The sequence below is a fragment of the Ursus maritimus genome, unplaced genomic scaffold (genome assembly GCF_017311325.1).
Source record: "Ursus maritimus isolate PB19 unplaced genomic scaffold, ASM1731132v1 scaffold_32, whole genome shotgun sequence".
In the NCBI taxonomy this organism is placed as follows: domain Eukaryota; kingdom Metazoa; phylum Chordata; class Mammalia; order Carnivora; family Ursidae; genus Ursus; species Ursus maritimus.
The window spans coordinates 24,277,931-24,295,569 of NW_024425786.1; the positions used below are offsets into that span (position 1 = coordinate 24,277,931).

Sequence of the window (17,639 nt, forward strand, 5' to 3'; positions counted from 1 at the left end):
CATGCACGCACACACACACACACACCCCACTGATATATCCAGTGGTTGACTCTTAGTCGCTGTCTTACCAAAGCAAACACAGCTGATTGCCCTTTCTCCCTGAAATGCTTTTCTCACTTCCAGGATGTCTTCCTGGCTTTCTGGTTTTCCTTGGGTGTCTTTGTCAGAGGGCCAGGGGCTCACCTCTGTTCCACACGGCCTGCCTCCTTTGGTAGTCCCATCCAGTCTCATGACTTGAAATACCATCCAAAGGCCGATTCCCAGTCTCACATCCCCAGCCTGGACCTATTTCCTCAACTCTACTCTTACATCCAAACGCCCACCCTTTATCTCTTGTTGGATGGATAACAGGACACCTGAACCTTGTCCAAACTTGAGCTGCAGAGACCAGTCCCCGCAGGTTCCTCTCCTAGTCTTCCCCATCTCAGCAGACGGGACCTCCGCTCAGCCCGTACTCACGCCGTACAGCCTGGAGTCACCCTTGTTTGTTCTCTGGCTCTCCCCGTCATACGTGCGCTACCTGGTCGTGGTCCCGCGTGTGTGTCCGTGGGCATGTGAGTTGTCTTTTCCCTTTTATCTATCAGAGTCTTTTCATTAAGCCTCTTAAACTTACTCTTAATCCTGTCTTGGAATCCTAGCCTCCTTTTCCGGGCTGGAGTACCCGGCACTGGGAATGTAGCTGCCTGCGGGTATTTCACTTTAGGGAATAGTCCTGTGACTGCCCTTTGACACGGTCGCTGCTGGCCATTCCCCCAGGCCTCAGCCTTCTTCAGAGCTCCTGGTTCTCCATCTGCTTGTCAAAAGCGGTGCTCAGGTCTCTCCAGTCAGGAGACAATTTCCCGCTTTGCTTTCACTGTTAAACATCCTCCCACTCCCTATCAACTCTCAGTTAGGAGCCTGTTTAAATTTGCACACAGTGACTACTGTTGGCAACACTTAATAATACTGATGCTTACTTCGAACGTCTATGAATTGCCTGGAGAGCAAATTCTTATTGAAACTTAAACTAAAAAAAAAAAAAAATCCATTTTCCCCCCAAGGAATTAGCTTTTCACTAAAACTTTTAAGAATAGAGTTAGTGTTTTTATAACACTTTCACGTCTGAAGAAGAGCAGGCAATGTCTTGGACATCAATGAATCATTCTTCTATGAAACCAACTTTGGTTCCTTTCAGAGTTAGGAGTAGATTTTAAAGAAAAGTTGCACTAATAATTAGATGAAAGTTATCAAAGAATTCAGAATCTTTAGAAATAACTTATAAATTGGGATTCTCTGGTTACCAACAAAAGGAAAGTCAACTCATATTGGCTTAAGAAAAATGACATTTATTGGGTCAGGTAACTGAAAAGTGCAAGGATAGATGTAGCCAAACACATGGCTGGGATTAGGGCTGGGGTTGGCAAAAGGCAGCCTGTGGCTATTTTTGTAAATAAAGCTTTATTGGAACACTGCCGTACCCATCGCTTCTCCTATTGTCTGTGGCCACTTTCGTGCTACAGTGGCAGAATTGAGTAATACAGTGGTGAAGAGAGAGAGACCTCTGGCCCACTATGATGTGTGGGTTTTCCCTGCAAATGAAGCAATTCTCCAACACTAATTCAGCTCCGTTCTGACACTACCTCCGTGGAGATGGCGTCAGATTGGCGGGTTAAGGGCTCAGTCCCACAAGTCCTTCTCCGCTTCAGATGCCCAGCGCTAGGCCAGGTTGTCACCTGTGCTTCTGACCGACGCCGTCAATCAGAGGACCCCCTCCTTGGGTACGATTAGTTTGCTGGAGTGGCTCACAGAACTGAGGAGACCCGTTTACTCCCTACATTTCCAGTTCATTACAAAAGATATTAAAGGATACAGATGAACAGCCAGATGAAGAGACCTAGGGCAAGATCCCAAATGCAGGAACTTCTGTCCCACGGAATTTGGGGCCAGCAAGTGGATGCATTCTGGTTCTGGTTCGCCAGTCTGGAAGCTCTCAGACCTGTGTCCTTTTGGGGTTTTCTGGAGGCTTCATTATGTAGGCGTGATTGATTAAGTCATTGGCCATTGGTGACTCCTTCAACCTCCAGCTCCTCGTCTCTCTCCAGAGGTCATGGGGAGGGACTGGAAGTTCCAACCCTCTGGTCTAATAAATCTAATCTAATGGTTGGTTTCCCTGGCACACCCCATCCCCACCCCTGCATCCTAGGGGCCTTCCAAGAGTCGCCTCCTTAACATAAACTCGGCTGTGGCAGAACGGGACTTCACGGTGAATAGCAAGACACCCACGGCACCTTAATGGCTCTGACGTGACTTCATAAACTGAGGATGAAAGACCAAATTTTAGAACAAAAGATGCTCCTGTTGCTCTTATTGCTTAGGAAATTACAAGGGTTTGGGGAGCTCTGAGCCAGGAACCATAGGCAAAGTCCAAAATATATATTTATTATAAATAATAATCTCATACCTGTAAGCCGTAAAGTATTTCCTGTCTCTGGCCCTTTACAGAAAAAAAATGACCAGCCTAGGGAACAAAATGTTGTCAGTAGGATCTGGCCTTTCTCTCTTTCTCCTCTCTGCTTTCCTCAGGGCTGCTCCTTTCTCATGTAGGCTCTGTCATGGTGGCAGTCCATCCGTGATCGATAGCTCCAGGCTTCCATCCACACCGGAGTCCTCTTCTTTTCCGGTTGCTCCAATAAAAATGCTAGATTCACTTTAACCGAACCTCCTTTACTTGCTTTGTTTGGTGCGTCCATCCCCAAGCCAGTTACTGGCCGTGGGAATGCAGTGCTCTGATTTGTCAGATCTGGGTCACAGGTTGGCCTCTGGCGTGATGAGTCGAGTCAGTATCTCCCAAACCTAAAAACTAAAAGAGATGATGGGGAATCCTCTTAAGAAAAGTTGGGGAGGGGCGCCTGGGTGGCTCACTCGTTAAGCGTCTGCCTTCGGCTCAGGGCGTGATCCCAGAGTCCTGGGATCAAGCCCCACATCAGGCTCCTCCACTGGGAGCCTGCTTCCTCCTCTCCCACTCCCCCTGCCTGTGTTCCCTCTCTCTCTGGCTGTCTCTATCTCTGTCAAATAAATAAATAAAATCTTAAAAAAAAAGAAAGAGAAAGAAAGAAAGAAAGAAAGAAAGAAAGAAGGAAAGAAAAGTTGCGGGGCACCTGGGTGGCACAGCAGTTGGGCGTCTGCCTTCGGCTCAGGGCGTGATCCCGGCGTTACGGGATCGAGCCCCACATCAGGCTCCTCCGCTATGAGCCTGCTTCTTCCTCTCCCACTCCCCCTGCTTGTGTTCCCTCTCTCGCTGCCTGTCTCTCTCTGTCGAATAAATAAATGGAATCTTAAAAAAAAAAGAAAGAAAGAAAGAAAAGTTGGGGAGTAATTACCAGAAAAAGGTATTGAGAGAAAAGAGGGAGGAGTGAGAATAGAATAATGAGTAAACAAAAGGGAAATTGTATAACAGGCTGGTACACAAAAACATCCACTGAAAGAATGCAAATAACAGCTTTTAAATAGGTATAGCTTCTTCTGTTAATACAAAAATACATACTTTTGGGGCGCCTGGGTGGCACAGCGGTTAAGCGTCTGCCTTCGGCTCAGGGCGTGATCCCGGCGTTATGGGATCGAGCCCCACATCAGGCTCCTCCGCTATGAGCCTGCTTCTTCCTCTCCCACTCCCCCTGCTTGTGTTCCCTCTCTCGCTGGCTGTCTCTATCTCTGTCGAATAAATAAATAAAATCTTTAAAAAAAAAAATACATACTTTTCCCTTTCACCAGTTCATTTTAAATCGAGATTTTAGGTCAACTGTATGAAATTACCATCTATTGGTCAAAACAGTTGAATATTGGCAACTTCATGCAGTTTGTACTAGTTGTATTAGAGACAGGAATTTCTTAAACAAGTTATGGAAAACACATTAATAGATTGATAAATTGGACTATATTAAAACTAAAAGCTTCTTTTTAATGAGAACCACCCTAAATGAAGTTAAAAAATCAAACCACACACTGGGAGGAGATATTTACAAAGCGTATACTTGATGAAGGATTAGAATGTTGGGTATTTAAAGGATACCTATAAATAAATAAGAAAAAACCAACCACCCGACTTGAAAAATAAGAAAGGATATTGTGTAGATAGTGTAACTGTCCCCATTCGTCACCCCCTGCCAATATTCACACCCTTTGTTGTGTGACTTCACAGTTCTTCCCACTAACAGGGCAGAAGGTGTTTCTTCTTCTCTTGACTTTACATTTGGCCCTGTGATTTCCTTGAGACCATTACAGTAGGGTAGATGTGACCATGTGCCAGTTGCAAGCCTAAGCCCTAAGAGGCTTCATCTATTTCCACTTGGTCTTTTGCCCTTTTGGCATTGTCGTGAGAAGAAATTGGCCAGGCCAGCCAGCCGGTCGCAGGAGGAAGATACGAGACCATGTAGTAACACGGCCACCCCAGAATCAGCTGACTCCTAGGTATGTGAGTGGGCCCAGGCAAGATCAGCAGAGCTGTCCTAACAAGTCCACCCTAAATCAGCCAACGCCCAGGCTTGTGAGCTACATAAATTACTGTGTAACATTATTTTTTGTAGTTAATTGTTACACAGTGTTAGTTAACAACATTGTAATGAGCAAGCAGTTCACCGAATCAGTCAATAAACATTAACTGTTCAATCCACACAAATAAAAGCAATGACATACCATTGCATATCTGTAAGATGGGCAAAATTAACAAGTCTGGTAATGTTAAGTACTGACGAAGATGAGAAGCAGTAGTTGATATATACGGTTAATGGGAGTATACACTTAAATACCAGGTGACACGGTCTGGCTATTGAGTTGCAAGTGTAAGTCCCCTGGGTGAGGCATCCAGGAAAGCTTTTTTTCCCTCTGATAAAAAAAGAAGACAGGCTGGGTTGGTAGTTGTCTTTCGTCTTTTCCTCTTCTTCCTGCCAGGAGTGTGGACATCAGGCTGGAGATGGGGCAACTGTCTTGCAACATAAGTTGTTTTAATTTCGTGGATTACATTTTTCGTGTATTAAATCCATTTGGTTCCTACCTCAACCCCCCCCCCAAGTTTCTTTTCTTGGATAATAATAGTAAAGCAAAAGGAGAACGGTTAACATTTATTACATGTCGTTTTGAGTGCTATGTGTACATTAACTCATTCAATCCTCACAATAATCCTATGAAATAAATATTTTTTGTTCCATTTTACAGATAAGGAAATGGATAACAGAGGTTAAATAAATTGCCCAGGGTCATGCAGCTGTTAAGTGGTAGAGCCAGAATCCCAGATCCAGCTACCAAATCAGTGTCTATGCTTATAGCTATGTGCTACTCTTGGGGCGCCGGGGGGCTCGGTCAGTTAAGCATCTCCCTTCAGCTCAGGTCATGATCTCAGCATCCTGGGATGGAGCCCCGTGTGGGGCTCCCTGCTCAGTGGGGAGTCTGCTTCTCCCTCTCCCTCTGCCCCTCCCCACCGCTCATGCTCTCTCTCTCTCTCAAATAAATAAAAATAAAATATTTTTAAAAACCAACTATATGCTACTCTTTATATCTTTTATCTCTTTGGCCATCTTAAAGATACTTATTTTTTTTAATGATTTTATTTATTTGTCAGAGAGAGAGAGAGAGAGAGCACGCACAAGCAGAGGGAGTGGCAGGCAGAGGGAGAAGCAGGCTCCCCACCGAGCAAGGAGCCCGATGCAGGATTTGATCCCGGGACCCTGGAATCATGACCTGAGCCGAAGGCAGATGCTTAACCAACTGAGCCACCCAGGCGTCCCTTAAACATACTTATTTTATAGTCTATTAGATTTTTATTCTATTTTCTAAAATTGTTGGTGTTCTGATTCTCCTCTTTGCTCTGCCTGCTGATCCTTCTTCATAAAGAACGATTTCCTTGTATGTTTTAATATGTTTGATGCACATTCAGCACCACTGAGCATGTGTCGTGTGTTCAGCTGCTGCGCCAGGAGCTGGGGATACATAAGTGAAGAAGGCAAAGTCTCCGCTCTCTTCCCTTAAATTCTAGTAGGAGAAAGCAGCAAACAAATAAGCGGAAGGGGCGATTATATAGGACGGCAAAGGAAAGTGCTCTAAGATGACATTCGAACAGAGACCTGAGAATGTGAGAGTGCGAGCTATGTGTGTATCTGGGAGAAGAATTCCCGAGCGGGAGGAATGGCAAGGACAAAGGCTGCATGGCAGGAATAGGCCTTGAATGTTCAGGAACGAGCAGAGGTCTCTGTGGCCAGAATGCAATGTAGGAGGGATAGAGCAGGGGAGATGCGGGCAGAAAGATCCCTGGACGGGGCGGACGCGCATCAGGGAGGGCCTTTGAGGTCGTGAGAACTTGCGTGTGGATGCGGAGCCTCTGGAGGCTTTTTTGTGGGTCATAAGCTCAAAGATGGTATTTAAAGCTCTGAGACTAGATGGGCTCACCTAGGGAATGGTCTAAGTAGAGAAGAGGTCTGAGCCCTGAGGCCCGGGGCATTCCAGTGGTAGGGGGGAGGAAGATTTTTCCCTGACCTTCTTCCTGGCTGGGTCTGGAAATTAAACTGACAGAGACAAATTAACATGAGAAGTGCATACAAATTTAGTTAATAGAAGTTTTACATGACACAGACGCCTTTATAAGGAGATGAAGACCGACGAATCAGTTAGACCTGAGTATATATATATATTTTTTAAAGATTTTATTTATTTATTCGACAGAGATAGAGACAGCCAGCAAGAGAGGGAACACAAGCAGGGGGAGTGGGAGAGGAAGAAGCAGGTTCATAGCGGAGGAGCCTGATGTGGGGCTCGATCCCATAACGCCGGGATCACGCTCTGAGCCGAAGGCAGACGCTCAACCTCTGTGCCACCCAGGCGCCCCAGACCTGAGTATATTTTTATGCGGGGTTCCATGAAGAGTGAACAGTCGTGGAGCAATATGGAAGCTTAAGGAGTATGAGAGAAATTTAGTAACCGGGGAAGCTCGGCAAAGCCTGTTCGTTCAGATTCTTTTTAGCGTCCCTTTGTCTTCTGAGATAAGGATACTCTTTCCTCTGGGTATCAGGAGAGCACCTCTCACCTGAGGGTTATTTTAGTTGCAGGGGAGAAGGAAGGGGGGATCAGAGTGGACTTTCTGCTTCTGCTGTTTTCTCAAACTCCTTCAAAATATTCAGTACGCCAAGGTGCCATATTTTGGGGTCCTGAATCCCCCAGCACTTGGAGGTTAGGAAAATGAAGAACCAGCAAAGGAGACCGAGAAGGAGCAGCCAGCCTACGGGAGAGGAACATGGAGCAGTGGTGTCCTGGCATCAAGTGAAGAAAGTGTTTTAGGATGAAGAGAATGACCCACTGCCTCAGTAAAATGAGGACAAAGAAATGACCACTGAATTTGACATGCAAGTTACTAATGATCTTTTTTAAAAAATGATCGTGATGGTTGGGGATGAAAGCTGATCAAAAGAGAACAGGAGAAGCGAGGACAGCAAATGGAAAGAGCAAACCAGAAAACTCTTTCCGGGCGCCTGGGTAGCTCAGTTGGTTGAGCGTCCAACTCGTGATTTTGGCTCAGGTCATGATCTCAGGGTCGTGGGATCGAGCCCCACATCAGGTTCTGCGTTCAGTGTGGAGTCTGCTTGAGGTTCTCTCTCTCCCCCTCCCTCCCCCACTCAAATAAAGAAAGAAAATCTTAAAAAAAAAACAAAAACAAAAAAACCCAAACAACCTCTTTCAATGAATTTTGTGTGAAGGGAGCAGAGGAATGAGTCATAACCTGGGGCACCCGGCTGGCTCAGTCGGTGGAGCATGTGATGTTTGATCGCAGGGTTGTGAGTTCGAGGCCCACAAGTGGTGTAGAGTTTACTTAGAATAATATATATATATATATATATATATATATATATATAGAGAGAGAGAGAGAGAGAGAGAGAGAGAGAAATGAATTGTAGCCAGAGGTGGGTGTGAAATCAAGGGAGCTTTTGTTGCTTGTCCGTAAGACAGGAGATAATAGACATCATGATGGTACAATACTGGAAACGATCCACTTTACGTAAAGAGGGGAATGATTTTGAGTTCAGCATAAGCAGAGATTATTTCCCACCTGGCCTGGGTCCTGAGAGCGACCCTCCTAAGCAGTTTTGCATTGGTTTCTGCCAGGTGCTCCATGGGCCCCACCAGCCCGGGACTAATTTCCACAGTAAATTTTCACCTTGAGGTTTCTCACACCAAACAGGTAAAATAAATTCGGACTCCCAGAACCTCAGAAAGCACAACCTTGGGTCTGATGTCTCACCTAGGTACTTTTTTTTTTTCTTTTCCCAACAAAAGCCCTGCAAAGACAAACTTTGTTTTTTCCCAGGATTTATGGGCAAAGTTTACTAGTCTTTCTTCATTAAGGTCATGGTCCTTAGAGGATTCCAACTTGTCACCGAGGAAAACCGGAAGCCATCTTGCTGCCCTGGCTTTACTCCTTCTCCACGGCTGGCATCCAGGGATTTCTCATTTTCTTGAGAGCCCGGCCATACATTTAAAACGTTTGGTTATATTTTAAGGGGGAAAAGAAAAAAAGGAGAGAGGGAGACAAGCCATAAGAGACTCTTCACGATAGAGAACAAACTGAGGGTTGATGGAGGGAGGCGGGTGGGGGATGGGCTGGATGGGGGATGGGGATTAAGGAGAGCACTTGCTCTCATCTCATTAAGTGATGAGCACTGGGTGTTGTATATAAGTGAGGAACCACTGAATTCTGCCCCAGAAACCAATAGTGCGCTGTATTTAAATTAAAACAAACAAACAAAGGTTTGGTTATATTTTAGCCAGCATCTCCAGAGATTTGTGGCAGGAGAGTTTCAGTACTTTCTAGATCACCGTCTTGCTGGAATCAGTCATCTTTCCCCTCATTCTTCACCTAGCAAATCCCTGTGCGCCTTCGAGGTCCCGGCTTAAACGTTACTTCTCAGAGAGGTGTCCCTAAGCCTCTCCATCCCAGTCTAAAGTGGCTTACGCTTCTGTTCCACCCACAGCACCCTCTTGCTGTCTTTGCACTTAACCAGGCCTTTGTGACTTGATGTGAGTGTTCGTTTAGTGGCTGATCCCCCTCTAGACTGAACCCGGCAGGAGCGCAGGAAGCCAGCGCGGAGCCGGAGGCCTGATTCATAGCAGATGCTCAGGAAAGGTTGGTGACTGAACAAATAATGTCCAAAAATCACATAACTAATAGTTCGGTTACTAAGTGATTTTCTGTGTCTCAGAGACTCTATTCGCTAAGAGGAAAGTGGTTTCAGTGGAAACGAGGGAGGCTTCTGATGGTTGTTCCGGTCGAGTCTGCTGGGAAAAGCCGCGTCGCTTCGGTTTGGTAACCACGTGTGTTTTCCTCTCCAGAATGGAGATCTCCTCCCACCAGTCCCACCTCCTGCAGCAGCTGAATGAGCAGCGCCGGCAAGACGTCTTTTGTGACTGCAGCATCCTGGTTGAAGGCAAGGTCTTCAAAGCGCATCGAAATGTCTTGTTTGCGAGCAGTGGTTACTTCAAGATGCTCCTTTCTCAGAATTCTAAGGAGACAAGTCAGCCAACCACAGCTACATTCCAGGCCTTCTCCCCTGACACTTTTACGGTTATCCTGGACTTCGTCTATTCCGGCAAACTGTCCCTCACTGGCCAGAACGTCATAGAAGTGATGTCAGCCGCTAGTTTCCTTCAGATGACTGATGTCATTAGCGTATGTAAGACCTTTATTAAATCTTCACTGGACATTAGTGAGAAAGAAAAAGATCGCTATTTCAGTCTCTCCGACAAAGATGCCAATTCCAATGGTATCGAGCGCCCCTCCTTTTATAGCGGTGGCTGGCAAGAAGAAAGCCGTTCTCCACACTCTCACCTAAGCTCAGATCAAGGAACAGGTGTAGTAAGTGGAAAATCGTGGAGTAAGTATAATTACCATCCAGCCTCCCAAAGGAATACCCCACAGCCTTTGACCAAGCACGAACAAAGGAAAGATTCCATTAAAAAGTCCAAACATTTGCGGCTGTCACAGCCTTCTGAAGTTGTTCATTATAAGTCAAGCAAACGAGAAGCACGGACGTCCGATTCTTCCAGCCACGTTTCCCAGGCCGAAGAACAAGCACAGATTGAGGCTGACGTGGACTCTACTCCTGTTGGCTATCCGTATGGTCCAGGATCCGATGTCACATCCAGAAGCTTCCCAGGTATTCTAAAAAAAAAAAAAAAATCTGTCCCCTCAATGAGGTTCTAAGGCTCCTATACAAATCACTCCTGTCTCAACATGCCCTTACTTTGAACTGTTATGGGCAGTTGAACCAAGTGATTTTTTTTTTAAGTTCCACTCCTCTAGTGAAATTTAGTTCATAAAACATAAATTTAAATTTCTAATTTAAAAAATAATATTGGCTAGGAATGCCTGGCTGGCTCAGGTGGTAGAGCACGCAGCTCTTGATCATAGTCTTCCTCTCCCACTCCCCCTGCTTGTGTTCCCTCTCTCGCTGGCTGTCTCTATCTCTGTCGAATAAATAAATAAAATCTTTAAAAAAAAAAAAAAAGGATACATTTAATAACAGTCAAAACAGTAGAGTTCAAAGCCCACGATTTTCCCAGCCTGTGTCAGCAGATGATTAGATTACTGTTAAGCCTTTATAGCTCTTTTCTAAATGGTTCAATCCCTAAGATGCATATTTTCACTTTACATTGTATGTTTTTTTCTGAGTATTCACTCAGGAGGAGAATTTTTTTTTTTTAAAGATTTTATTTATTTATTTGACAGAGAGAGACAGCCAGTGAGAGAGGGAACACAAGCAGGGGGAGTGCGAGAGGGAGAAGCAGGCTCCCAGCGGAGGAGCCTGATGTGGGGCTCGATCCCAGAACACCAGGATCACGCCCTGAGCCGACGGCAGACGCTTAACGACTGCGCCACCCAGGTGCCCCAGGAGGAGAATTTTTATACAGAAAAGTTAAACAGGGCAGCCATGCATATTTACAAAGGCTCACAGACCCAAGACTTAAAAGAAATTGGACTACATCTGATTTTATTGAGATATAAAGACAATTTAAATACCACACACAACCCGTACCACTGACACTGAAATCCTGTATGCAGCAATGGGAGATGTCCCGATTTTATGATAGTAGTAAAATGCACAAAGATTATGTAGGTTGTCGGTTCCAGTAATCCACCCCTCACCGTCAGAAGACTGCAGTAGAGAACAGGAATTAGAAATGCATGTCATTCAGAAGTGCCTGGGTGGCTCAGTTGATTAAGCGGCCGACTCAGTTTTGGCTCAGGTCGTGATCCACAGTTGTGGGATCGAGCCCTACGTCAGACTCCGTGCTCAGTGTGGAGTCTGCTTGAGATTCTCTCCCTCCCTCTGCCCCTCCCCTTGCTCACGCTCTCTCTTAAAGTAAATAATTTTTTTTTTAAAGGTTTTATTTATTCATTTGACAGAGACAGAGATAGCCAGCGAGAGAGGGAACACAGGCAGGGGGAGTGGGAGAGGAAGAAGCAGGCTCCCAGAGGAGGAGCCCGATGTGGGGCTCGATCCCAGAGCGCCGGGATCACACCCTGAGCCGAAGGCAGACGCTTAACGACTGCGCCACCCAGGCGCCCCTCAAAGTAAATAAATTTTTTTAAATCTTAAAAAAAAAAAAAAGAAAAGAAATGCATGTCACATAGTTCTGCCCCAATTAATCAGGTAGCAAACTTGCTTAATAGTTTACATGTGAATTTAAAGGAAAATTATAAGATGAAACTCCTACGGATCATAAGATTCAGATTATATATTTAAAATTATTTTTATTTTAGGAAAATTTCAAACATACACAAAAGGAAAGAGAATAGTATGATTCACCTCCATGTACCCCTTACCCAGTTTGAACAACTTTCTACTCACTGCCAGTATTGTTACATCTGTATTGTTACTCCCAACCCCTCTCTTTATTATTATCTTTTAATTTTATTTATTTATTTGTCAGAGAGAGAGAGAGAGACAGCACAAGAAGGGGGAGCGGCAGGCAGAGGGAGAAGCACGTTTCTTGCTGAGCAAGGAGCCCGATGAGGGACTCCATCCCAGGACCCTGAGATCATACCCTGAGATCATGACCCGAGCTGAAGGCAGACGCTTAACTGACTGAGCCACCCAAGTGTCCCCCTCCCTTTTTTATTTTTAAGCAAATAGCAGACATCCGTTTTCATCTGTAAATATTTCAGAATGTGCCCCTAAAATGTAGTCTTAAAAAAGACGGGGGCTCAGTCAGTTAAGCATCCGACTCTTGATTTCAGCTCAGGTCATCATCTTAGGGTTGTGAGATCGAACCCCACGTCCAGCTCCATGCTAGGCATGAATCAGCCTGCTTAAGAGTCTCTCTCTCCCTCTCCCTCTGCCCCTCCACTCCCCTAAAAATATACCAAAACAAAACCAGGACATGCGACTCTTGATCTCAGGGTTGCGAGTTCAAGCCCAATTTGGGCATGTAGCCTATTTAAAAAAATAAAAATAAAATAAAGTTGTCCTAAAAAGACAAAAACAAAAACAGGGGCACCTGGGTGGCTCAGTCGTTAAGCGTCTGCCTTTGGCTCAGGGCGTGATCCCGGCGGTCTGGGATCGAGCCCCACATCAGGCTCCTCCGCTATGAGCCTGCTTCTTCCTCTCCCACTCCCCCTGCTTGTGTTCCCTCTCTCACTGGCTGGCTCTCTCTGTCAATTAAATAAATAAAATCTTAAAAAAAAAAAAAAAACAACCACTACAATCCCATAGTTTGTACCTCAACAAAATGAACAGTTCCCTAACATCGGTAAATAGCTGATCCGTATTCACATTTCCTGGGGTGTCACATACATTTTTAAAAAATAATTTGGTTGTAGATAACATACTTTAAAATAAGAGGCAACCAGCGGATCTTTACTAATTGCATTTTCCTGTAGTGCTAACCTTAAAATACATGAAATTGTATCGTGTTACAGAGCTTACTGAAAGGCCTGCTGAGCTCTGACCATTGACCAAAACGTACAGAAACAACAGAGCAAAAATGAGAAATCTTTGTTGCATTTTAAAACTGCAAGAGTGATCTTTTCTCTATTTGGGCTCTGTACATTTATAATTGTAGGTTATGCAAACCTAACTTCAATAATGAACAGCTGAGTTCAACAGCTATTAAATTGATGAAGTTTGCCCCCAATCATAACTAACATCTTGAGTACATGAGTTTTATTTTATTTTTTTTAAGTTATATATACTTAAACTTTAAGTTTTATTTATTTATTTATTTATTTATTTATTTATTTATTGTTTACTAGTCTCTACACCCAACGTAGGGCTCAAATTCACAACCCAGAAATCAAGAGTCACATGCTCTAATGACTGAGACAGCCAGGTGCCCCTTGAATACATGAGTTTTAAAATAAAAAATTAGGGGTGCCTGGGTGGCTCAGTCGTTAAGCGTCTGCCTTCGGCTCAGGGCGTGATCTCGGCGTTCTGGGATCGAGCCCCACATCAGGCTCCTCTGCTGGGAGCCTGCTTCTTCCTCTCCCCCTCCCCCTGCTTGTGTTCTCTCTCTCGCTGGCTGTCTGTCTCTTTATCAAATACATAAATAAAATCTTTAAAAAGAAATAAAATAAAAAATTAAATATCCTTGACATTTTTTCACCTTTAAAAGTATTACAAGTGTACTTAAAGTAGAGGCAAGGGGATAAAAATGTGTAAATAAAACTCACTACTTAAAAGCTGTAATATAGGGGCGCCTGGGTGGCACAGTGGTTAAGCATCTGCCTTCGGCTCAGGGCGTGATCCCGGCGTTATGGGATCGAGCCCCACATCAGGATCCTCCGCTATGAGCCTGCGTCTTCCTCTCCCACTCCCCCTGCTTGTGTTCCCTCTCTCGCTGGCTGTCTCTATCTCTGTCAAATAAATAAATAAAATCTTTAAAAATAAATAAATAAAAATAAAAGCTGTAATATGAAATACTTCTGGGTTGTACCTCCAGGTCTTTTGTTTTTGTCTTTTTTTTGTATCTCCAGTTTTAAAATCCAGCACTACCTTTTTATGTTTCAAATCCAGTGAACTGGATGAGAAGACAAGTGGGAGAGTCTACACTTAACCCAACTCTGTAAATCTATCCCGGGCCGAAGTTACAGTTCTGGACTCAGGATTGCATGGACAATCGAGTCTTAATAACTTTTCTTCCTTCTCCTTTTCTCCTGCCTTTCCACGATCGGACTCCCCAACGCCTTTGGGATTCTTCATGAATTAGATTGCTGTGATGAACTTTGCAGTGGCTTAATCAAACTGTCTCCCACAGATGATCTGCCCAGGATGCGGTTCAAGTGCCCATACTGCACACACGTGGTGAAGCGGAAGGCGGACCTCAAGCGCCACCTTCGCTGTCATACAGGGGAAAGGCCCTATCCGTGTCAAGCCTGTGGGAAGAGGTTTAGCAGGCTGGACCACCTCAGTAGCCATTTCCGAACAGTACGTACATGATTTTTCGTCACTTTACTTCTGAAGAGATGTGTGTGCTTATCTGCTTTCGGATAATCTAATTTACTGAGGGAAATCTTTGCAGACCACTCTTTTATATTAGAAATGTTTCCAACTTAATGGTTTTACTTTGCACATCATGCATAATTTAACATAGATATATTTTTATTCTCCTTTGAGGCCTTGAAGTAGGAGATATTCGTTTGAATATCCATTTTGTTTTTAAAATTTTTTATTTATTTATTTTTTTGAATATCCGTTTTTAGTTCATTTAAGATCGAATATGTTCTTGTATACCGGTCTTGTCAAGAGCCGAAGACAATTAAGCTAAAGATAGCTGAATCTCGAGGTCAGAGTCACCATTGCAGATACTCCACATCTGCTCGTGGTTCTTGAATGCTTATCTGGTAGGATCTCAGCCCGGTTTCTGCTGTCCATCCTCTGTCCACTGTACCCCCTTTCTAGTCTCTATTATAGTCTCCTCAAAGAAGGGAACAAGGTGGGCAGTAGGGCCACTCCGGTCAGGGACCACACTGTCAGCAGTCAGGAAAATCTCAGGGAATTTGCTATTCAGGGCTCTGGACACTGGCCTACTAAGGTAGGGACGTTGGAATTACTCTGCTGTTCGTCTTGAAGCAAAAATGTTTTCTGAAATCCGTGTTCTGTTACTTCTACTTCTATTCCATTTGTATCAGCCCCTTTTAACGTTAAAGGGCAGTGGGCCGCCGAAGGTGATTTCCTCACGCACTGCCTCATAGCTCGTTATTTAGCAAATACATACTGAGCACCTTCGATAACCTTATAAAGCTAGGTTTTTTAAAAATTAAAAACAACCTTTTATTACTACAAAAGCAATGAATATGCATTATAAAAAGTAAAAATAAGAAAATAAAAATACTTTATTTTCACCATCCAGATACTTTTTTTTTTAAAGATTTAAAGATTTAATTTATGTATGTATTTATGTATTTGTGGGGGGGAGATGCACAAGCAGGGGGAGCAGCAGGCAGAGGGAGACCTGGGACTCAATCCCAGGACCCTGGAATCATGACCCAAAGGCAGACACTTAACCAACTGAGCCACCCAGGTGTCCCCAGATACTACCATTCTTAAGACTTTATCGCGTGCATATATATGGGGTTTTTTTTTAACCAAATTAGATCATACTGTTTGTGCTGCTGTCTTTAGTGAACAATCACTACCTTTCCATCTCAATAAAATTCTATCTAACATCCAGTCCAATTTCAAATTTCCCTGTAGTCCCCCAATACCTTTTATAGCCGTTTTGTCCAAACCAGTATCCAGTGCAGGATCCTGTGTTACATCTCATCGTTAAGTCCCTTAAATATGTTTTTAAGAGTGCATAGTCTTCCCCGCCTCCCTTCTTATTTCCATAACACTGACTGACTGAAGATACCAAGATAATTGTTTTATAAAATAACCTACCTCTCAAGTTCTCTGCTTGCTTTCACTGGTGTCATTTAGCTTGTTCCTCTTTCCCCCTGCATTTTCTATAAACTAGATGTTTTATCTAAAGGCTTAATGGAGGGCACCTGGGTGGTTCAGTTGGTTAAGTATCTGCCTTTGGCTCAGGTCATGAACCCAGGGTCCTGGGATCGAGCCCCACGTGGGGCTCCCTGCTCAGCGGGGAGCCTGCTTCTCCCTCTCCCACTCCCCCTGCTTGTGCTCTCTCTCTGTCAAATAAATAAGTAAATAAGTAAATAAATAGATAGATAAAGGCTTAATGGAGGGGTACCTGTGTGGCTCAGTCGGTTAACGTCTGCCTTCAGCTCAGGTCATGATCTCAGGGTCCTGGGATGGAGCCCTGGGTGGAGCCCCTTCTTGGGCTGTCTGCTGAGCAGGGAGTCTGCTTCTCCCTCTCCTTCTGCCCCTCCCCCTGCTTGCACACACACACACACACACTCTCTCTCTCTCAAATAAATAAATAAAATCTTTAAAAATAAATAAATAGGGGCGCCTGGGTGGCACAGCGGTTAAGTGTCTGCCTTCAGCTCAGGGCGTGATCCCGGCGATCTGGGTTCTAGCCCCACATCAGGCTCTTCCGCTACGAGCCTGCTTCTTCCTCTCCCACTCCCCCTGCTTGTGTTCCCTCTCTCGCTGGCTGTCTCTGTCTCTGTAGAATAAATAAATAAAATCTTAAAAAAAAAAAAAAAAACAAAGCCAGAAAAAATTCATATTACCATTTGAAACTGCTATTAAATCAACTCTTTACTTTGAAAATGGATAATTAAAGGGAAAGAATTAAATATTTATCCTGTTTCTCCTGTAGTAACTGTATTTCAAAGTAACTGAAGCGTCCCAGGTGAGGAAGGAAAGTTTTACTTTATAGAATTCTAGCTAATAATGTAGAGGAAATGATAAAATTAGTAAATCATTCTACAATCCAAGTAAAATGAATAATTTGGACAGTTTATCAACTGATAGTAATACCATTACATGAATGGTTGATGGGGAAATGCATAATAGCAGAATGCCAAAATAGTTCCACACAGATTCCTTTCTGATCACAAGGTGGCACCTTTAACTGAACAACAGTGGGATCACAGTATCATTACCCTTAGTGACCAATCTTAACAATACGAATGATGGGTCCACCAGATATTATGTGTCTCCTAATGTGACACATGATAAGATAAATAATTTTACCCTTGATGTGTTCTAGCCGAAAGTATTTACATGAATCCATAAAGTCTTTATTTATTTATTTTTATTTTTATTTATTTATTTTTTTTAAAGATTTTATTTATTTGACAGAGACAGAGACAGCCAGCGAGAGAGGGAACACAAGCAGGGGGAGTGGGAGAGGAAGAAGCAGGCTCATAGAGGAGGAGCCTGATGTGGGGCTCGATCCCAGAACACCGGGATCACGCCCTGAGCCGAAGGCAGACGCTTAACCGCTGTGCCACCCAGGCGCCCCAGGCTTTGTTTTTTTTTTAATAGCATACAGCCTCATGAATTTCCATTGGTTCATTGTGTTTGGATCTACAACAATTATTATTCTTTTTGATACTCAAATTTTCAGTTTTGTCCAGTGAGGACAACTTGAAGCTGGTTCTTGTCTCCCTTTGTCATAACGTCATTAAATATTCAAGGTGGCTTTATTCTCTGGCCCTCAAATTTCCCTAGGCTCACCTTGTATTTTTCCTGTCACAAACCTGGAATCAGCCA

The 17,639-nt window shown here is 44.0% G+C and overlaps 1 protein-coding gene across 4 annotated transcripts in view; it reads left to right on the forward strand.

Annotated features, from left to right (window-relative positions):
- ZBTB8A (zinc finger and BTB domain containing 8A) overlaps positions 1–17,639 on the forward strand; it is a 58,371-nt gene that overhangs the window by 35,911 nt on the left and 4,821 nt on the right. For all 4 annotated transcript variants that reach the window (XM_040619190.1, XM_040619191.1, XM_008694463.2 and 1 more), the window contains 2 exons: positions 9,349–10,172; positions 14,272–14,441. In XM_040619190.1, coding sequence (XP_040475124.1) covers positions 9,350–10,172; positions 14,272–14,441 — 993 coding nt within the window. In that variant the 5' untranslated portion in view covers position 9,349. The remainder of the gene's footprint in view (positions 1–9,348; positions 10,173–14,271; positions 14,442–17,639) is intronic.